Source organism: Aspergillus mulundensis (assembly GCF_003369625.1).
Source record: "Aspergillus mulundensis strain DSM 5745 chromosome Unknown scaffold_5, whole genome shotgun sequence".
Taxonomy (NCBI): Eukaryota; Fungi; Ascomycota; class Eurotiomycetes; order Eurotiales; family Aspergillaceae; genus Aspergillus; species Aspergillus mulundensis.
In genome coordinates this window covers 1668783-1690534 of record NW_020797893.1, presented here as the reverse complement: position 1 = coordinate 1690534, position 21752 = coordinate 1668783, and the positions used below count along the sequence as shown (strand labels likewise).

Genomic DNA, 21752 nt, shown 5'->3' with positions numbered 1-21752 from the left:
GAGACATATCCGGCTGGTTCAAAGGGAATCTTGGCATGGTGAGGATTGAGGATTGGGAGATTTTTTGCGGGGCGGAAAAGGCGGGAAGCTAAAAGCACTGACAGCACTACTATCCAACTTCAGCGCAGCATTGGCAAAGGGCGTAGAAATGCCCCTGGACGAAACTGCATAGTGACCTTCTTGGGTGACCGCAGTTTCAGATACCACAAGGGCTCACTGAGGACGGACGTTGGGCTGTCGTACACGGGAAACGGCGTCAGAGTCCAGAGCTGAAGTGACCAGGGCACCGCGTAAAGAAGGAAGAATACGAAGAGGATCAGGTCTTTTAGTGCAGATTATTTGCTAACATCTATGTACAAGTCAGACTGACCGAGCGCAGCTGCGCAGCACGGCGGAGTCCATATTATTATGCCTTTTCGCACGTCTAATTAGATAATATCGTGATAGTAGCGACAGTAGGTGACACAATCATGTCCATATCCCAGCGAAACACAGCGAGTTGAGATCGTTGTGTTGCAGATTTTGTTCCCATACCCCCTGACCCTGCCCTCTGCAGTCGTATCGAGGACCAGATCCCACCGGGGTGGCAGGAAAGCAAAAGGGAATCGCAGATGTCCCCGTCATAGTGATAAACCGGGCGCCCGAACGAACGAAAAGGAATCCATGTCACGGAAACGCAAGCAACTGACGCAACCCATTGGTATCAGAAAACGGAACCCATGCCTCACAAAAAACCAATGCCAAACACCCTAGTCTAGCGAGAGAAAACGAAACGAAAACAAAACTGGACCTCCGATAGGAAAAAGCCGATACCTCTATGGTCATAAGATGATAAGAAAAAAGTCGAAAAGCATCACGGGGTATCCATCCGATCCCTGAACCTTGCTTTGCCGAATCATGAGAAACAAGTCGAGAGCGCAGAAAATAAAGAGATATTCGGGGTATCAACTCTCTGCCAACATGGCCGAGACAGAAGGAAGAAAGTAGCGGAAGAAGTATTAGGCTGTTGTACAATGGATCGGGATCCAATCGGGAAGAAAGTATGGTGCCACTGTGTGAGGTGCGTGGGGAATTCGAAAGCCGAACCATGCACTACCATTCACTCCAGGTGAAGGTCCAGTGGTCAGGGAATTCAGGATAGGGCAGGTCAATCGAGGCAATTACTCTTCGTCATCGCCCGAACCTCCCTCCTTCCCACCCTTGTGGACCTTCTTGTGGCGACGGAGATTCGAGACAACGGAGAACTGTCGACCACAGCCTTCCACGTCACAAGCAAATGCTGTAATTCATCCTATTAGTATCACAGAGCGGAAAATGAGCTGGTTTGCCTGGGACTTACGCTTCTCGCCAGTGTGACTGTACATATGGGTCTGTAGCGACGATGGTCGGGTAAACCGCTTGTCACACACCTTGCACTTGTGCTTCTTCTGGGTGTTGGACGGCATTTTTGAGCTGAATTGGCTCATCATAGACTGGGGTCCCGGGGGTGCACTGCCAGTGAGGAGTGTGGACGGGCGGGGAAGAGTGCGTGACAGGTGGCCATTCTCGTAAGACTCTGAAGTCGTTGAGCTGTAGTCGGTGACAGACGACTCTACCGACGCGACGGACGCGCTGTAGTATGGGTAGGAGCCCGCGGATGAAATGGACGAACCGGCTGAGTGTGCTAGGGGGAATCCGTAGGAATCTCCCGAGCCTCGAGAGCCCCGGGGACCATAGACATTTCGGGGCGTCAAGTCCTGGCTGAGAGCCACCATGCCGCGACTAGCATCTAGCGCATCCCCGAATGTAGGACCGGATGTGGGTTGTGAAGAAGCAACGCGAGCAGCATCACTAGAGCAGACAAAATGGTCAGTTAAAATCCTGTAGATAGCTTTCCGGTGGTGTCCTTACGCATGCGACATCCTGCGGCTGTCCTGGTGGACCGGGGAAGCGTAGCTGATGGGTGCATAGCTGGTTGGCGCAAAGCTGCTGATCGAGGGAGCAGTGGTGTAGGCAGGAGTCTGGTCGAACGATGTCCGGGGAATCTCATGATGAAGACCCATCATGTCGGGGGCGGGATAGCTCGCAGATGTGGTTGCGGAGGAGTAGTTGCTGCCAGCGACAATTGAAGGCGCAGAAACAGAGACGGAGTATGGCAGAGGGATGTGAGAGGGGCGGCTGGTCTCCTCCTGCTTGATGCCCAGAGGAGCCGGGTAGACGGGAGGCGTCGAGTGAGACGAGGAATGGGCGGTGGCCCAGGGGTCTGTGAACTGCGGCGCTTGACTGTGATGCGAGTGCTGGTAGACACTGTCAAACCCCATTCCGCCGCCGTACTGGCGGTTCTGGTTTTCCATGACCATCGTCATTGAGGGTAGTCGTTGTGAAGGAGTGTGAGTGTTTGGGTCTCGCAAGGCTGTGCTGCTCGCAACACTGCGGTTGGAGCGATAATCAAGGGATGGACGGTCGAGCGACACGAGGGGAGCAAGGTACCGCGATGGCTGACCGGGGAGGAGGAGAGGCGTAGGCAATTGAGGTGCAGTGATCCGCGCAAACTGGGGGGAGGATGCGCGCAGGTGCAGATGCTGTGTTTCGTTGGAGTAAGAAGAGCGACAATCTGAGGCAGAGGAGGGAGAGGGAGGAAGATGAGTTGAGTCTGGGGAAGGGCGATCGACGAAGCTTATGAACAAATACAGGATCGCAGGGACGAAGGAAAGCCCTGGCGTTCAGCGCTCTAGTGCCACTGACGACGTGCCGTCGGGGGACGGTTGCAGATCGTTGCTTTGGGCCGCTTAGGCTTCGAAACCGCGTTAGTCCCAAGGGAGAAGGGCAATAATAAATCTCAAATTTAAGTGTGCGGAAAAGGAGAGTCCAATTGGGAACCAGTTCCTCGGTGACCCTAGACCCAGTTTTGCTTTGCTGCTGCTTTTTCCGCTTTGATATTAATTCAGCCTTTTATTATTTCTGCACTCCAGTCTCCAGGGTCTCCACAGGTTGGAACCATGGGCACTCTGTCCCTTAGTGGTGACTGCATAGCTATCCCGATGATTATTGAGAGAGGAACATGCACGGAAACAAAGACTCAGCTTCAGAAAAAGCAAAACGGCATTAGTCGAAGCAGGGGGGATGGACCAGGGCGCCCTGGAAACCGTCCGTCTGAAACTCCGGGATCGGAACATTGGACGGTACCTACAGCAAAAGCACTCGGTCAAAGAAATACGTACGCACCCAGTGGAGGGCTCAGAAATTCGATCCAACCCTCCTGCAACTGCATGATATGATGATAGCAAGACGATGGCAGGGGTAGAGCTGAGCTCGAGCAGTGGGTTCGCACCAGGAGGCAAACAGAGCACAGACTAGCTCAGATCCATCATCCAGGTACAAAGCAACCTTCCCTATCCAGGCAGGCATGAGAACATTTCGACTCTGTATCTGAGGATTTGCTTCTAAGTCCATATGCGGGAAACAGTGCGGTTGACGGTGGGTAGGTTGCAGGGACCTATGAAAACAAGAGGCTTTGAAAGGGGGGAGGAGTGGAGTTGGACACCGTCTGTGCCGTGTCCTCCATAAAAATTGGTTATTTGTCACATCCAGTGCCAAGCCCCAGCTAGATGCATCAACCAGGGTTCGCTTTGAGCCCTGTCCTCACTCTCAAGGCATCCTGAGTTGGTGGCGGGGAAGACTGTAGTAGATACGAAGTAAATCGAGATTCGAGATACTAAAATAACAACAGAACAGCTGCAGAGTGATCAATGCCATACGCCATCTTCTAGGACCGTTGCGCGAATCAAACAGCCCGATTACTATATAGTTTCACCGTGATCCTTTCATGTCTGACCATGACCTCATCCCATCCAGTCGATTCAATATATTCGACGAGGCATAGCCGCACAATCCGTCGTAATTATTGTTCTCACGACTCGTCATCAAGATGATGAATGGCCAACAGCAGGATGGGGCAGACGGCTCAACCCGATGGAGGGGCGGTCTGCTCGCTAACTCATAATATAATTGCGAATGGTAAGAAGTACTAACTAGCGACGCTGCACGGAATGAAGAAGAATATCATGGCTCTTGACGCCCTAGCATGCAAGTACTGCATAATATCATAAACTGTGAACTGACGACCAGTTGAAGAGAGTCCCTCTGCGGAGTGACGACATTGCCGGCACCCCAGTCGCATCAATCCTGCAGAGATCTAACTAGCTCTCAGATTAATATACACAGTCGAATAGCGTCACTCTTCCCGGAATCAACTGAGTTGATAAGTTCCCTGTCATCGCATCACCCCGCACGGAGATGACACTGCATTACTAGCAAAATGACCATGGTTGCGCTTACGCGGGAGAGGGCTCCAGGACGATATGCTTGCTGAATGGCAAGCTTGTTCCAAGAGTGATGACGGTCAAGTGGCCGATAATCTTCCAGAGCCAAGTCGCGGAGAGTTCTCCGTCATGATGAAGACGGCATCGGCACTCGCTTCCACCCATACCAGGTGGTGCAGATTCAACGGTCGCTCATGCACGAGACTTCATCCGTGGTCTTCAGGTTCCCTGCACCAATGTATTTATCAGTCTGACAGGCTTTTTCCGTCTGCGTGAAACGTCGGCTTCATTCTTCTTCGTGGGGGTTGAGTTGAGTTGGCTTGGCCTCCACCACCGACGTCAGTGGCCACGAGACGCGCTGTCACTGGGTTAGCGGCATAGCATCAACTGAACCGACATGCATTCAACAGCATCACAGTTATTATTCCGTCTAGGAATGAAGCGAAGCATCCCGCGCGGCCAAATTGGAATCGCTATTGGCGCTGGTCTGCATTCGAAGGGTCCAAGCATCAGCACTGGAGTAACAAATGAAGACCTTGCGACCGTAAGACGGACAGTTTCTCGCCGTCTGCATCAGTGCATCCCAATTGTGTTCATGCTTCTGTCGCGTGTTTCTGGAAGACTATTGTTGCACTCGGGTGTTCTTGCGATCATTGGCATGATCGAGATCTTAACCTTAAATCCGGGGATAGACAGTGATCATCGAGGCTTGTCGTACTGATTGGCATAGGGACATCCTCGAGGTTCGAACTATGAATTGGCGGCTATGGACACATGGGCACATTTCATAAGCTGTGTCACTTGTTAGAGTAGATACTTGAGCTCGCTCTCACCTATTATCGCGACTGGCTTCTCGGCAAGTCGCCTACACAACGCCACGGCAGACAAGGCTCCTGAGCATCCCAAATCCGGGCTTAATCTGATAGGCACAGCTCAGCAAATCGCCCGCCAAGTTTATCTGAACGCCTGCGGTGATCATGGAATCGGTCGTCGCTGATTCGACGATAAACGCCCCCGCGGGATTGAGCGACAGGGCTCCCGGAAGGAAGGCCGCAGCAGCAGATGCGGACGATGGCTCATGTCCTTGCCACCATGTTGTACCACATTCCGGGCTCTTCGATTTCTGCTCCTCAGGCTAAAGTTTGGGATGAACCGGTTCCTTGGAATTATTGAACGGCAAAAAGTGCAGACCCGACTGCAGACCGCGTGGCTAACAAAAGCAAAGTGAAGAAAGTTCCAACCTTGAATCCAGTTCCACATGCTCGAAGTGGCAGGTGCGTCTGCTCGCCTCGGGGTCGGGGTCGGGCTCCATGCGGGCTCTGCCAAAAGACTAAAGCCCAGCAAGCGGGCCCACCGCCCACATGATCTCGCACGGAACTTGACGATGGATTCTTCAAAGTTCAGTCCTTCTGCCTCCTCCACTCCTCCTCGTCCCAAGCCCACTGAGCGACCACCTAAAATCGACCCGCCGACCACGTACTCACCGAGTGGAACCCGCGGGAAACTCAGCGGAATATACCGACGAGGAGATAATTCCCTTGAACAAAGTTCGAGTTGATGAGAGTCACGGATGCCGTTTGCCTCCGACCTCGGCACGGAGCAAGGCAGACTACCCTCTTCCGGACAGTTTGGACGGATCACACTCGAAAGCCAACAAAGAGCTTATACCGGGAGTCATCCGTGAAGTCTATCTCACGCCTGCAAGTATACTCAACCAATCAACGGTAACACACCGATCAACCCCTTGCGTTCTTGGTGCAAAGAACTGACCAATTCAAGTCCAGGTAAAAAAGTACGATTCGGAAAACCATCATCATTGAGACATCAATCTAGCTTTGACGTTCCTTTTGAATACCTAATGCTAGACCCGCCGAACATCTTGAATCGATATTCGATATGTTTATGCTTGACCGCTGTTCAGTGGATGTACGCCCTGATTCGCTGTGCTCTTCAGGCCCGCCTTTCGCTAGACCAGAAATGGCCCTGGGGACATCAAAGTGCTTCCAAGGGACAGGGATCTTTCTAAACCCGTCCTGGCAGCTCGTGCATTACGGTTTTAGGTAAAAAGCGGGTCGTTGGCACGGCACATCATCCCTTAAACGCGTAATCGCCCAGAGCCTCTCACCCAATCACCCAGGCCTTTTTTGAGACCCTGTTGGTCCTTTTCCTAAAACTGCTGCGGGGTGCCCTGTGCCGGAAATCCTCAGTCCACGGATGTCCTAGCCTGGACTCCCTGCTCCAGAGCCCCGTTCAACTTCTCACACGGACCACCCAAATTTGCGATCCTTTTCGAGTCTTGACTGTCCTACAAATCAGGAAGGTGAGCCACGATCCTTGGCACATGCTGGTGGCTTTGGACCGTGTGCTTGATGGGTTAGATTTCGCCTCGACCAGGTTGTCGACATCGAGTGACAAGGGATGCTGTCAGGATTAGGACCTAGCTGTCCAATCCGGGCAACAATTTTCCCAATCTTGACCGCGCGCCCTCCGAAAGGAAGGTGCCTAGTACGGAGTTTGTGCATGATTTTGACCACCTGAATTCGCAGAGTCGGTGCACCTCCGGAAAGTACAACTTACTCCGTAGCGTTTCCCGTCCGTGCGCCGTACGGTGTAGCAATTGGACATGATTGTGGCAGACTACCATCAGCCACCAGGTCAGCGCCCTGAGATCCCTCTAGGGTTCCGGTACGCAGTCGGCAAACAGCCTTAACTCTATTCTCAAGCCTTTCCGCTAGTCCACATCGTGCTATTCGGGTGCAGGATAGCATTCACATAGCACGGTGATATGATAATGCTTTTGCAAATCGGAGTATGACAGCAATCGTCAGGAACAGTCGATCCGCCATCCTGGTACAAGCGCGATTAGCGAGCGATCGAGATGAAACGTGTGAGGGATCGACTTGACATGAAGGTTTAAAAATATATACAACCTGACTAAGGCCCATCTGTCATCTGCATAGGGTCGATCATAGACGGCAGATCGTCGTTGATTGGCGTTTCACGAACGATTGACTCAGTGTATGAGCTTAGATAAGCTCAGACCACGGAGCTCCATGCTCCTCGGACCTCCAGTCTCCAGTACGGATCCTCAATTCTGCACAGACGAACCTCGACTCCGGATTTCTGGACAACCCGGACCGTGGCCGCGTGACTCTTGAATTTGGCTCTTCTTTCAGTCTCTCGAAATCTCACTTTCCGCTCCGAACAGACTTCAGCGGCTCTATTGAGAAGGTTCAACATCCGCGAAGCATCCATTTTCAGTTTTGGGAGTAGCGTTCAAGTTCCATTGTCGGCTCGCAGGCCCTCAAATTTGACATGGCTGGGTGTTCAACCAATGGACGCCATCAGCAACATGGATAAGGCGAAGTATCGAGGGGAATTGTAAGCCACCCACGCCACCCGTGACCCAGGGCCCCAGGCCATGGTCAGTCACAAAGAGCGGGCCTAAGCAGCGGAAATGAACGCCTCTGCCCCGCCAGGGAACCCTAGCCAATTTAGTGGCTTGCTAGGCCTCACTTAATCAAACCCCAGGCACGGCAGATAATCGATAGCCGAGCTTGGCCCGGCCTTGATCGTCCAATCACCTTGTGCGCCCCACAGGAGCTTACGCGTGCACATCCATCTTGACCCAATGACCAAGCTTTTACTGAGACGCCTTGCCTGTTCAGAAATCCAAAATTTGCCCGCAAAAGTTCCCCATGTCTTCCGTGAGGGGAACTGCTCTGTGAACTGAGAATCTGTGACAATGCAGCCTGCATCTAACTACTCTGCATTCTACGGCCTCCTCCTTGCCATCCTAAGTTTTCGCCTCTCGTCCACGGCACAAACCCGTCGCCCGCAACCTGAGTACTGAGTCGGAGAGCAAAGGTCCTATGGTACCCACCAAAACCGCCACATTCCTCAAGGTGCCAAGCTAAAGCCGCCTGAAACACGCTACTCCGTCCAATGACCCCACCTTTGTTGAGGCTTGGCTGGATTTGGATATCAAATATCATCACTCATTTACTCCGTAGTACCATGTAATTGTATCGAGCCAGGGGCATATGATTCTACGGAGTGACCTCACAGTCTGACTTGGCGCCTGCAATTACGGGAGTGATATCTATGCTATTCTTGGAAGCAGATGATGTGAATGAGATGGCCTTGACATCATATCGGGATATTCTTCAGGGGCCTCTCGAACTGAACCAGCTCGTTGCTTGTCGTCTACGGAGTAATGCGCCAGCCTTGGCCCAAGCCAATTCGATAGACCACTGGACTATGTATGAAGTTCGCGCAACAGTGACATATCAGCCGGGATTCAGCCCGACGGAGGCAGGGGCCTTGTCACTTGTGTCTCCGCGGAGTTATACGAGAGACCCTATAGCCTAGAGCCTTGGACAAGCTTTGGCCGGTCCCCATTCGAGAGTAGAGTGGACCCAAGAGGTTTCCTCAGCGTCTGGGTTTGTTTAGATAGGGCCTGATCTGTTTGCACCCCGGTCTCTTCCCTTCAGGCCCTCAGGGTCGCCCGGCTGCGGTGTCGCCGCGACGGTGAGAGAGGACCAAGCCAGTGTCCGTTTCATTGGTCGTATGTCGCAGGGGTCTTCCGGAGAATGTTTTGAGTAGATTGAGCGTACGTCCCGGCAGTTGTACGCGCAATGCATCAGCATCAGATCTACAGACTGCAGCGTAAGCAACGGCCCCTGGGGGCAGCTTGGGTACTCCGTATGATCCTCCCAGTGAAACAGGTACCAACGTCTTTATGGACCCTGCAGCAGCCTAGCTCAGACTTGATACAAGATCAGCTCTAGATACGAAACCTCAATACTCAACAGTCTCTGGAGAAGGGACAGGTATACTACGGAGTATACTGGCGCGGTGCTGAATGCATTGGCTGGGGCGCAACTGCCCAGTGGCCATCCCGGTGTGCATCTTGTCGGCGAACACCTCGTACTCCGTATAGGTTTTGCCTTCAATACGAGAACTGGCCCCTTTTATCACGATCTGGTACGGAGTAAACGAAGCAGCTTACCCGTCGGCGGCTCAATGCGCATGCCCAGGTTGGGCAATTGTGGGCGACGAGGTCGACACGACGACAACCCTGCAACAATTTCCTTCTAGAAGTCTGATATTATTCGATAAGCGAGCATAACGCGTGGCTTTGTACCATGCTGAGCAGTCATTTCTATTCCACTTCTGTTTATCAGATCATGATTTGACGACGGTCAGTCTGAGCATGGAGGCCTCATGAATCGACGGAGCATGCCTTCTACAACAGGGCCCTTGCCCGACCCGTCCCTCCTGGAATACAGTTGCATCCTCTTAGCCTAAACCTATCAGATGCGTACTTAGGACTATAAACCCGTCGACAGGATGCCCCTTGGCCGCCAGCATGATGCCGCTGCGACGCAAGACGTTGATGTGACTGTGACTGTGAAGGGGCACACTGCATTGCAGCTGCATGATGTGGCTTGCATAGACGTCCTCGATCCAAGTCTGCTTCCAATGAGACGCGATTCTCACGAATCTAGCTTTCTGAGTTGTTTTCCCTTCCCGAAAAATTGGTTCGTTCAATCTCAACAATTTCAAACTGGGCTGCTTCCGATGTAAGCAGGTACTGAGTTCCCTCTCAGGACGGAGTATTCGCTATGCAAGTATCCTATCCCAAATATTGGTTGGTCCAGAAGAATATATCTCCAGCCAACTACGAAGTAGAGCTGAAGCAACCGACTAAAAATCGACCTTTTGTGTTTGCTTTGCTTCAATGGTCCCAAACTCAGAGCCAGGGTATCCAACTCATGCTCTCAGCGGAAAAAGCAAAACCAATCCAAGATCCGTTCGTCACACCCATGAACGCGCTCCCTCTAGGAATTGGGATCGCAATGCTGCTCGTCCCGGACCCCAGGTCTTCGGACTACCGTACTCGAAAGAGACATCATTCCAAGCCACTGCGTCTGCAACCAACGCGAACTCCCTATCCAGGCTATCCTTGCTACGTACTCAGCCTCACCTCCTGAGCGGAGGATAAGTGAAGCTGAGCAGGGATCAACCCTGCTGGACTCGAGTCACGCTGAGGGGAATGGGTAAAAGGTGTCGCCTAGCACAAGTGGACGCTTTCTTTCCTATCAGTACAGGCTTTAGCCTTTAGCTATAAAGCTTTCGTTTTACGCTCAAGCCCCGTGGCGCCGCCGGGTTTCTTGTTTGTTCAGACACACGGAAAACTAAAAGTATTCAAAGATATGGTTCCTTACCTCTTGTGGCTTGCACTATTATGTATCAATTGACCCAACCCCGCCTTTCGGTTTTGCTCGGGGTGAACAAGCAAGAACATGGAGGTCAGCTTGTTCAGGTTAAGCAGGCACGCACCTCAATCCTCATCCTCGAACCCAACGATTACCCATGGATTACATGCAGCTTCTCGTACAGAACTCTGCCAGGAGTCGCGAGAAGTTCTTACGTACCCTGAGCAAGGACATGTCCCATGTCCCAATCAGTGCCTTACCCTCCCCTCATCATCTGCACTGCTGCACCCTCCCCTCCAGGAAATCACAACCGCATTGATATCGGGCACGGCATGGCATGGCATACCTGCCGCATCTAATTCTATACGGCATCCATTCCAGCCCTACCAATCCGATGCCGACCAAGACCCTGACAATCCCTGCCCCTTCCCACCCCCACACGCCTCCTCCGTCCCAGGATCAGGTCAGGATCATCCGTGGCGGCAGTAGAGTTAGACTCGTCACTCCGGGCCCCTTCTCCGCGGCGTGCTCGAGTCAGCATGCTGCCTCATGCTGCCTCATCCTGCCTGTGTGGCCTGTAAGGGCTCTTGAAATCCGCAAAATCACAGCCTTGGCCCTTTAAGAATGCTGGTTCCCCACACACGCAGCCGCCAAGGCCGCACATGACAGGGGGCAATGGAGATGGGGAAAAGGCTTACGCGGCACATTGCAACAACCCTGCACGAATGCTTGGCGCAGCACGTCTGTGCCTGTAGGCTCTGAGCAGTCGCGCTTGTAACTTGTGAGTCTGACAGAACAGATGCATGGGGCAGATGCGGCTATGGCCCCCAGCCAGTGGCGAATTCTAATCCTACGCACGCTGACTATGACTCCTTGGTGACTCTATCTCTACTACCAACTCCTGCTAGCAAGGCGTCGAGTTCGACTAAGCTCCAGCCTACCTGCCTGCCTGCCTGCCTGCCTTGTCTGTCCCGCGTTGGAGTACTCCGTACTCACTACTCCATAGCGTCGTTGACGCCGTTTATTTCTATTTTAGCCCGGCGCACTTGCGAGAATATGACGTAGCATCCTCTAGAGCACACGTACTTTATCCTGTGAAGGACCAAGACACTAACTAGTCTACTGCAACCACTCTGCACAGTGCGCTGCTGCTATCTGTGTCTTATGCACTGTAATCTATCTGCCTGAGATAGATGAAGCCAGGGATCGGGCGCCGCAGTTCGGCAGGAATGGAGGGCCTAAGCGGCACAGGCAAGGGGTTTCAGCCTTTCAGGCGTCCAGCTTGAGCTTAACAGTCTTCAATATATTAATTTACTTACGGAGTACTCCGTACTCAATGACAATGACGTCGGGCACTGCTATACTTAGTACACCGAGTCCGATTACATACTGCGTAGGCTTGCTCCGGTAGGGCCAACGCTATACTAGTAGTAGTACTTCACTCCGATGGAAGGAGACTACGAGGGTCCTGGTGGACTAGGAAAGGAAAGAACTATCGTGTACAAGAAATCTCATTAAAACAACTCCTGTATGTATATGTAACGAAGCGCCAGCCAGCCAAAGGACGAAAACAAACAGAGCACAATACAACACGCCGGTAATGTCATTGGAATGGGTTGTATAAAAGACAGTAGGTCGAAGGTTAAGGCACGGCAACATTTTGGGCGTGGAACGAACCAAAATCAAAGCAAAAGCCAGATCAGATCATAATCAGCAATTCGTCGCGCTTCAATCCGTCGTCTTCCAGCTCGGGGTAGTAGGGGACGATCGCGTCCGCGCTCTGCACGTAGGCATCGTTGTACAAGCGCCAGTAGGGCGTGCGCACCTTCCGCGCAGAGTGGAAGAGACCGGCCCAGACGTAGTTCATCACGGTTCCCGTGCCGACGGCCATGCGGATCGCGTCGATGGCTTCGATGACTCGGTCGATGACGTGCGGGCTGGTTTCGAAGATGTTGGGGAAGACCAGGTTGAGAAGGTGGACCATGGCGTCCTCGCAGCCGAGTCCAACGACGCCGAGCGCGATGTGCTTGACGACTGTCGCTGCTGTTTGGCGGTGGACTTGGTCGCGGTCGATGAGGGCGTCTTCGAGGAGAGGCGTCACGGCGTAGACGTAGTCCTTTGCCATCTCGCCAATGTACTCGAAGAGGAAAGTCATCGCTTTCAAGACACCATTTTGCACGTTCAGTTCTGGTACGCGGTACTCGTTCATCAGGGCGGGGAGGACGGTGAAGGGGGCGCAGGTTTCAGCGACGATACCAATGGCGACAGCTGTACACACGCGCGACTGGCGTTCCTGGACACGGAGGTTGTTGAGTAAGGTTGCCAGGACATCCTGGGGACCAATTGCCTTGGCGATGAAACCGAATGTGTTGTTTGCGGCTCGACGGATACCTTTCTTGTGAGCCTTCAGCATGTCGAGCAGCTCGAAACAGATACGCATCCATTCACGGGCGTTGACGGACTCGGGGCCTCGGTCGGCAATACGACCGACAAGGTCAATGGTGTTTTCCTGCACCTTCTCGTGTCGGTTTCGCAGGATGGGAGTGAGACGGGGAAGAAGGTCGCGAATCGGAGGTTGCATCTGGTTGATACCAACAACGGTGACAATGGACCGAAGAGCACCAAGGATGGAACCTAGAACCTCTGGGTACTCTTCACCGAGGTATTCGTAGAGCACAATACCCAGCTTACCCATCAGCGCATCCTCACCACACTGCTTCATAACCAATGCAATCCGCGAGATGAGGTCCGCTGCTTGTTGGCGCACAGTGGCGGACTTGTTGTTCAATCTCCAGAGAATCGTACTGACAATTTGAGGGAGGTATGGCTTGCAACGAGTTCCAAGCGCATTCACCACAGTTCCAAACCCGTTCAGAATGATAATATCTTCAATGCTTTGCTCTTGGAAGGCGTACAAAACACCATCGATCAATCGTTCCTCAAGTCTCTCCGAGACATCTGCGGCTCCAAGGGAAGCGATCGTCTTCTCTACTGTCTCCACGGTCATCTTTCGGTATGGCTCGCTTTCGTCCTTCAAGTTGTTGATAATGCGCTCCAAAATCTCACCAGCACCGACCTTCTGTCCAAGGTCAACAGTGGTGTCAACCACTTGGCGGTAGTTCCTTCGATCTAAGGCCATGCGCCTAACCCAGAAACTCTTGAAGAAGTCCACCAGCACGTGTTCCTTGAGGTAGCTGGCGGTGACACCATCTGTACTCGCGCATTGCGATACCACTTTGAGGACAACCTTCTTCATCTCCTCGTCAGGAGATGAGAATTCTCGGAGAAGAATCTCCATGATCTGACTAGTGTAGTAGTTTGCATATTCCTCGTCCATGAGAGGAATAATGTAACCGACCGCCTTGAGGAAAGCAGCCAGACCCTTACCACGCTGCTTGCGAGCTCCAGTCCAAAGAGGGTTGAGGATTTCGTCGAAACTCTCGATACCGTACGGGTTGGCCGCTTCAGCCAAGGCGCCAACAGCCAGAGCGGTGACCGTCCTGACCTTGGCCTGTTCATCGCTAAGGTTGTCCGCGATACAATCAACGAGACCTTTCAGATGAGGGAGAATGGCGCAACCCATGAGGATAGGAATCTGCTGGACGATCTTGACACCGGTGTGTCGGGCTTGCCATGACTTCTTACTGCGACACACGGCTCGGAGGAAGGGGAGGAGAGCGGGAATACCGAGGGCGGAGGCGACGACGGCGAAGGCTCGAGCGGTTGTGTTTCGTACATATTCGTCAACGTGGTCAATATCCGGACGCATTGTACTGATCATGGTTGCAAGACCAGCGGCCTTGGCCAGGTTCGAGATAATTTCACGACCCTCAACGCGCGCATAGTAGTCTTGGTCAATAAGCAATGGCTCAATAACGACCAAAATCTTGTGCACGTACGGCCGGACAAGATCATCCAACTTGTAGAGCACACGGTCAATGACTTTGACCAGCAAGTGACGCTCTTGATCTTCCAAGGATTTCTCCATAAGCAGCGGTAAGATCTGGTTAAATAAGGCACCAGCGCCAAATTGTCGCGCATTGTCAGTGAGTTGACGCAAGGCAGTTTTTCTCATTGGCGGCGTGCCGTTCTTGACCTTGAGCAACAGCCTCATGATTTTCCGTTCTTTCAACTCCTCAACTGACATTGCTGATTCGTCCCCAGTATCCATCAGCTTGCCGAAGTACGCCATATCCTCCGGCTTGAAGAACTGCAGGTCACCAACACCAGGAATTTCGGTGGGAAGTTGCTTGCCGAGAGAACGGGCACTCTCGGGCTCCTGCATCATGAAACCACCAACACCGGTGGAGCTGGCCATCGGAGCCGGGGTTGCCATGAGCTTTCTTGCCGCTGTTCGGATCGGAGCATATCCGGGAGGAGGCTCGAGGATCTTGTAGCCTTCTGACGGGAGCATCATGTCCAGCTCCTCGTCAGAGAGAGGAGCATTGCGGCCAGAGATATCAGTTCCAAAACTGGTTGGCATCATAGGCGCACCTACTTGGGAAGGATGCATAGGCGTTGCAAGTCCTTGGTTACCAACAGGTGTCGCCGACGCAATCGCTGGCGCTTGATCCCAACGTGAACGGCGCTTCGGCGCTTCCTCGCCACCAGGAGCAGGTGTCTGGTCCCAACGCGACTTTTTAGCCTTAGCATCATCATCAGAAGGAGCAGCGGGGGCTTCGTCCATGGGAACCACATCCCAGCGTTGCTTGCGCTTGCGACCAGTAGCGACAGACACCGTCGAGCCGGCCTCGGCGTTCTCCTTATCCTCGAGCTTCAGAGTGGCCTCGTGTTCCTCGACGCCGTTCTCACCACGAGCCTGCTTCTCTGCGATCAGCTTCTGGACACGCTCCTCTTCTTTCTCAATCTCACGAAGAGCCATAACCTCACGGTACGTCTGGCCCTCTTCTTCAACGTTGGCATGAGTGTTCGCGGCGAAGGGATCGGCCCGGGTGGGCGTCAGCGGTCCTCGGTCGAAGCGACGCTTCTGGTAATCAGTCTCCCGGTCGGAGATCCTGGCAGCCTTTTCGCGTCCCAGAAGGATGTCCTCCTCTTCAACCCCATTTCCCCGGGCAAACTCGTCGATCTGGCTCCGCGTGGCAGTATACTGCCCCACCAAGCGGTGGCTATTGTCCGCATCCTCCATATCCTCATCTCCATCGTCAACAGCGATGGAGGTGCTATATCCCGCATATTTGTCGGCACCATCACGATCGTAGAGGGTGGTATCGAATGACTCGGTCAGGGAGGCCTTTGTCGAGTTGTCAGTGCGCTGGTTAGACGGATCAAAGGTCCTTGAACCTTTTTTCGCGGCCGCTGCCGCGTTACGCTCAGCCTGGAGCTTTCGGACAGCGTCGAAATCCGCTGCGGTCACGATTAGCGGAACTCGCGGTGATTTGACATTTAAGGCCTTACCGTCAGACATATTGTCGGTGGGAAAGAGCTAAAGACGCGATGGAGAGCAAGCAACCTCGGGATAGAGCAGTAGCAGCCGCTACATCCGGATAAAAGCCGTAAGAATGACGCTACGGCGATGGTTTGCAGCGAGGAGTTGCTATCTGAGGCTGGACGGGGGCGCAAAATGGGATGAAGTCAAGACCGACGGGAGTGGATGACTAAGTGTCACGTGTCACCGCAACATCTTCCTCGCGCTATGCTCTATGTAGAGTCTCCAATTCTTGCTAGACAGCAGGAGGCAAATTTCGCTTATGAGCTTAAGAACGCATTGGCATCGCCACTGTGATCATGTCTTTATATACGCCGGTATTGATTTGTGGCTATTACACGCTGTGGAATCGGAAAGCGGGGAGCAGAAATATATACTTCGAGCCCTTTCCAAAGTAACACAAGGACATATTGTCGAAATGGAGACACCGACGCCGAGCTTTAGAACTCAAGCGACCCTTATTTGAACCTCTATAGTCCATACAACTATGTCGCGTAGCATCGCCAGTTTCGGCAAAAGAACGCCGTGAAGGGATGCGGAGTAAGACCTCATTACTGGACAGTTGATATGATGTAGATAAGTAGATTCACTTCTTGATCCCATCTTCCTTTTACATCACATTACTTCGACCCAGTAAAATCTCATCTCTTCAAAACATAAATATCGCGGTCAGGATGGTTATCAGACCGAATACCTACTACCTCCCACGAACGGAGCATACCCCTAACAACCCGCTGCGCGTCCTACACTACAAAAACGTCCTTCCGGAACCCAGAACAGAGGACGAAGTAACGAGGTTCCTCATAGCTCATAAATGGGAGAAGCGGGCTCGCTCGTTCAGGGCATGTCCGATGCAACGCGGTACTGACATATATCCTCTAGGGCACATGGGGACCTATCTGGCAGCGTCATTTTCACCCTAACAGCCATGAATTTTACGTTGAGAGACGCGCGATTCGGTGATTCGTACCGTCTGACTCCTGCAGGAGTCTTTCAGGGATCTTCAACGCTACTTTTAGGAGCAGCTGGCGGCGACGGAGTATCCGACGTCGGGCTACGGATCACGGTTCCTACGGGAGATGTCATTGTCCTTCTTGCGGGGACGGGACATAGCTCGGTGGAGAGTACCGATGACTACAGGTATATAGGAGTATATCCGGAGGTATGTCTTCGCCAAGGGGGCGGATGACGACTGGCTGTGCCAGGGCTGCCTACGGTGGCGGAACGAGTTTGGCAAGACGCGAATTAATAGCACGGCTTTCAAAGACGGGATTGCGAGTGTTCGGTTTCCTGAGAAGGATCCTGTCATGGAAGAGCCGGGCCACTGATGCAACTGTGGTCGTATTCCCTGCATGCGAAGTTCTAATCTAAGCTCGATTTTTTGATTAATCGAAGACCGCGGGCGAGGTTCGATCTTACTCCTCTAGGTGAGTAGATGAGCAAATTAATTGTAATGGTATGATGTGTTAACGACAAGAAGCAGTCTATTCACAGATATATTAGACTTCTCGACGATGTCAGAAGACTACAATGGAAGCAAGCCAAAAGATATGCCCAGAACGCCCGATGTGACAAGTGAAAAATGTCGAAAATAATGGAAGTTGAAGAGACCGCACCTGGCAGTCATTATAACAATCACAATGATTAAGTTTAGCGGATGCGGTCGAGCCTGGCGCGGTTCATGGCAAGCTGATCGTCGACGTTCTCGCTCTGAACAACTGTTAGCTCCAAGTAGTTCGTACCAAACTGGAAAACAATCCTTACCTTGCCCATAATACGTTCCAAGTGTCTATTCTGTTCGTCCAGCTCGTGACCCGTCGCCTTAGCCAGAAGATTCAGTCGACCTGTCGCGCTAGAAATCAAGTTCAAGTTCTGTTCAATCTCATCCTCCATCGCCTCATCCTCACTGTCTGCCTCGAATTGGTACTTGGCACGCTCGGTTACAGACGCCTTATAAGGCTTGTTGATCTTTCTGTCCTCCCGCTCGATTTCCCGGAAGGTTTGCTCCATGCGCTGGTTGGTCTTGAAGGCCTCGCTCCTAGTTCCGGCTTGAGCATCGCGCACTTGTCGGTGGTTGTCCATGACTCGTTGGTCACGATCTCTCTTCCGCTGGGCACTAGTAAACGGGTTCGACACATGCACGGCAAACATGCTCTTGTTCAGTGTCTTCAGTTCCCGAGCCTTTTCGTCTGCGATACGCCCCTCCACACCAGCAACATCGAGGTTCTTCTCTGTGTTGTGGATGTATTCACCCTGGGCACCAAGGCGAGCGAGCGTCTCTCGGGATGTCTCTTCGGCTTGTGCGGCAATGCGGAGGGCATTCCGAGTCGCTGACACATCACTTTGCTTCATCATTCGGATATCCTGCTTGATGGACTGGATTTCTTGCTCCTCCTCTTCTTCTGCCGTGAGGTGCCGTTCCTGGTAAGTATCAGCACTATACGAGTTGCCGCCGGCCCCGTAGCCGCCACCGGCGGCCTGACCAGGCTGCCCCTCGGAGTACGGGGGTGGTGCATTGGCTGGCTGAGCCGCAGCTCTCTCGCTAGCACCTCCGAAGAGAGCAGCCCGGTTGTCGTCGCCGGCCGCGGGGCCATTGGGGTCGGAGCTGCCTAATCCGCCGTAACCACCAGCACCATATCGTGAAGTGGCAGCAGCGCCCGCGCCGCCACCGTATCGACTCGCGCCGTATCCGCCCTGGTTGCCGTATGCGTTCGGTGCGTAGCCTTGATATTTATTGTCGCCAGGAATTTGAGACTTGTTGTCGCCGGGGATTGAGTTGCCTGCTGGGTAATTGGGAGGGCCGCCGAGGTCGACACCCGGAGGTGGGGGAGCTACACCATATTGGGCTTTCGCTCTCGTGTAGGGGTCGGCAGGGATAGGTTTGGCGTAAGGGTTCGCTTCAGCGGCAGGACTCTTGTTCTTCGATCTGGAGCCGAAAAGAGCGCGGCGGCTGGAGGAATCGTCGTCGCCGGCGTCAGACGACTTTTTGAGGCCGAACCGCTTCATGGCGCAGTAACTGAATGGTTCGTAGATATTGGTTCGAGCTCTGAATAAGAATTGATAAAGATGATCAACAGAGAGTGTCTATTGACTGGGAATTAGGAAAAAGAAAGACAGAACGGCGGAAAGAAAGCTGTCAAGTGTCAGGGGAGCAGCGGCAAAAGTGCCTCAAGACCTCCTGAGACACAAAGGCAGCTATGTAATATTGATACGCACTATCTACGCTGTGATCTTGGGCATCAGCAGTAATGACCGTATCAATACACAGGCCGCTGGAACCCCGCCATTCCGGAAGAGGCTAGCGGGGTGGCTGGACCCTTCCAAGCCTCAATGCGACGCCGCAGTCAACGTCAACTGTCCCACTCCCTATGCTTCCAGCAACTCGTCTTTACGGTAGCCATGGCGCCGTTTCCTGGGTCTGATGCCGACTATTCCAAGGACAAGGCCCGCAGAGACCTGCTGAATCTGCTCGAAGGCGTGAGTAAGGCTTCTGGTTGCCGCTATTTTCGGTTCCTAGGCTGATGCATTACCGCGATGTAGGTCCGTGGGAAGAAGAACTTGGTGATTAGCCAGGGTCTTGCTGGGCCTGTTGGGCTCTTTGTCAAGTTTTCGCAGCTTCAGGAGTACGGCGTAGATCGTGTATTTCTGCTCGAGAACGGAAACATTGACTCTACTCAGCGCAATGTGGTGTTCCTGGCCTACGCCGAGAAGATCCGCCAGGTGCGGGCAGTGGCAGGTACGTTATGTGATTAATCTAATACTTCACGAGTTATGATTTATGTTGAAAATGCTGTAAAATGTGTTGTTTATTGCCATGGTGTTTCCTGGGAGCAATTAAATTACGCAGACTTCTTACCAACTCTACGTAATCAGTCAAGCTCCCTATATGGAAGTTTTGTCTAGCGGCTCATCCCTAAGGCCCTCTTTCTATGTTAATTGAATGGGCGCCATCAGAATGAGCTAACATTCTTATAGAGCAGATCCAAAGACTGCAACGCAATAGCAGTATAGACCATGAATTCTCAATCTTCTGGGTCCCAAGGCGGACTCTTGTAAGCAATAACATCCTCGAAAGCACGGGAATCATTGGGGATGTGAATATTGCGGAACTGCCTCTCTACTTTTTCCCCCTTGAGCAGGATGTTCTGTCTCTGGAGTTGGACGACTCTTTCTCCGACTTATACCTGGTGAGATCTTTCTCGCTGCCAAAATGAACGTTGTTAACCCGTTATGTAGCACAAAGATCCTGGGTGCGTCTTCCATTCTGCGAAAGCGCTCATGGACATACAACAGAGACATGGCTATTTCCCTCGGATAGTAGGCAAAGGGGATCATGCTCGACGACTCGCTGATCTTCTGCTGCGGATGAGGAAGGAGCTTGATGCGGAGGAAAGCTCAGGGCTGACAGGACTGTCTTCCCGGGGGCTTCTGCCCAGCGCGAGTACCGAGAGCCTTATAATTATTGACAGAGAGGTAGACTTCGGCACCCCTCTGCTTACCCAGCTCACATATGAGGGCCTCATCGATGAGCTCGTGGGGATCAAACACAACCAAGCGGACATAGATACGTCAATCGCAGGGGCTAGTTCAACTCCTCAAGCCCAGGAATCTTCCAAAGCATCGCAGCAGGCCAAACAAGGCCAGAAGCGGAAGATTCAGCTGGATGCGTCTGATCAGTTGTTCAACCAATTACGCGACGCAAACTTCGCCATCGTCGGCGATATTCTGAATAAGGTCGCGCGTCGCTTAGAGACAGATTATGAAAGTCGTCATACAGCAAAAACCACGACGGAACTTCGTGAATTCGTGACCAAATTACCATCATATCAACTCGAGCATCAAAGCTTGAGGGTCCACACGAATCTCGCCGAGGAGATCATGAGGAATACCCGCTCAGATACTTTCCGCAAGATCCTGGAAGTGCAGCAAAATGACGCTGCAGGCGCGGACCCAACCTACCAACATCCTCTCATCGAAGAGCTTATTGCCCGCGATATCCCACTCAAGACAGTCCTCCGCCTACTTTGTCTCGAATCCTGCATGTCGGGTGGACTGCGACCCAAGGACCTGGAGAACTTTAAGCGCCAGGTTGTTCAAGCATACGGACACCAACATCTGCTGACATTCAGCGCCTTGGAGAAAATGGAGCTCCTCCAGCCCCGTTCATCCGCCACCACAATGCTGATCCCAGGTACGGGCACGCAAACAGGATCCAAAACCAACTACACCTATCTCCGGAAGAATTTGCGCCTGGTCGTCGAAGAAGTCAGCGAAAAGGAACCTGAGGATATCGCCTACGTCTACAGCGGGTTTGCCCCGCTCAGCGTTCGCCTCGTCCAGTGCGTCTTGCAGAAATCATATGTCATGTCTCTCATGAAAGGTGGCCCCGCTGCGCACGCGAATACTGCATCTCCGGGCTGGCTTGGGTTCGAGGACGTGGTTAAGAGTGCGCGCGGTTCGACCTTCAGCATCGTTCAGAAAGGTGATGATAAGGCTGTTCGTGCGCGGCAGACATTGAGCGGTAATAATGCTACAAAGACCGTTTATGTGTTCTTCCTCGGTGGCATTACATTCACGGAAATTGCGGCCTTACGGTTCATTGCGGCGCAGGAGGCGCCCAGGCGGAATATTGTTATATGTACAACGGGCGTTATCAATGGGGATCGGATGATGGAGGCTGCGATCGAGAAGGGGAGCTTCGCGTTGGCTGAGGCTTAAACTAAGATATGTTGGCTCACGTGTCTGTATTTATAACCTTTCTAGAGCCGTTACAGCATTTGATAG

The 21752-nt window shown here is 52.7% G+C and overlaps 5 protein-coding genes across 5 annotated transcripts; 2 read left to right on the top strand and 3 right to left on the bottom strand.

The window, feature by feature from the left end:
- Positions 1-1160: 1160 nt before the first annotated feature.
- Positions 1161-2339, bottom strand: DSM5745_05851 (C2H2-type zinc finger protein; the record flags this gene model as incomplete). The annotated part of the gene is made up of 3 exons (XM_026747867.1): positions 1161-1279; positions 1340-1830; positions 1891-2339. The coding sequence occupies 3 exons, from the start codon at positions 2337-2339 to the stop codon at positions 1161-1163; spliced, it is 1059 nt and encodes a 352-aa protein (XP_026603699.1).
- A 9882-nt stretch (positions 2340-12221) lies between these two features.
- On the bottom strand, positions 12222-15947 carry DSM5745_05850 (U2 snRNP complex subunit HSH155; the record flags this gene model as incomplete). Its single annotated transcript, XM_026747866.1, has 1 exon — positions 12222-15947. One exon carries the CDS (start codon positions 15945-15947, stop codon positions 12222-12224), a length of 3726 nt encoding a protein of 1241 aa, XP_026603698.1.
- A 949-nt stretch (positions 15948-16896) lies between these two features.
- Positions 16897-17296, top strand: DSM5745_05849 (uncharacterized protein; the record flags this gene model as incomplete). The annotated part of the gene is made up of 2 exons (XM_026747865.1): positions 16897-17130; positions 17174-17296. 2 exons carry the CDS (start codon positions 16897-16899, stop codon positions 17294-17296), a joined length of 357 nt encoding a protein of 118 aa, XP_026603697.1.
- Positions 17297-17618: 322 nt separating this feature from the next.
- Positions 17619-18974, bottom strand: DSM5745_05848 (putative plasma membrane SNARE protein (Sec9); the record flags this gene model as incomplete). Its single annotated transcript, XM_026747864.1, has 2 exons — positions 17619-17678; positions 17733-18974. The coding sequence occupies 2 exons, from the start codon at positions 18972-18974 to the stop codon at positions 17619-17621; spliced, it is 1302 nt and encodes a 433-aa protein (XP_026603696.1).
- Positions 18975-19367: 393 nt separating this feature from the next.
- Positions 19368-21686, top strand: DSM5745_05847 (Sec1 family protein; the record flags this gene model as incomplete). The annotated part of the gene is made up of 4 exons (XM_026747863.1): positions 19368-19445; positions 19509-19704; positions 19944-20155; positions 20205-21686. The coding sequence occupies 4 exons, from the start codon at positions 19368-19370 to the stop codon at positions 21684-21686; spliced, it is 1968 nt and encodes a 655-aa protein (XP_026603695.1).
- Positions 21687-21752: the final 66 nt, after the last annotated feature.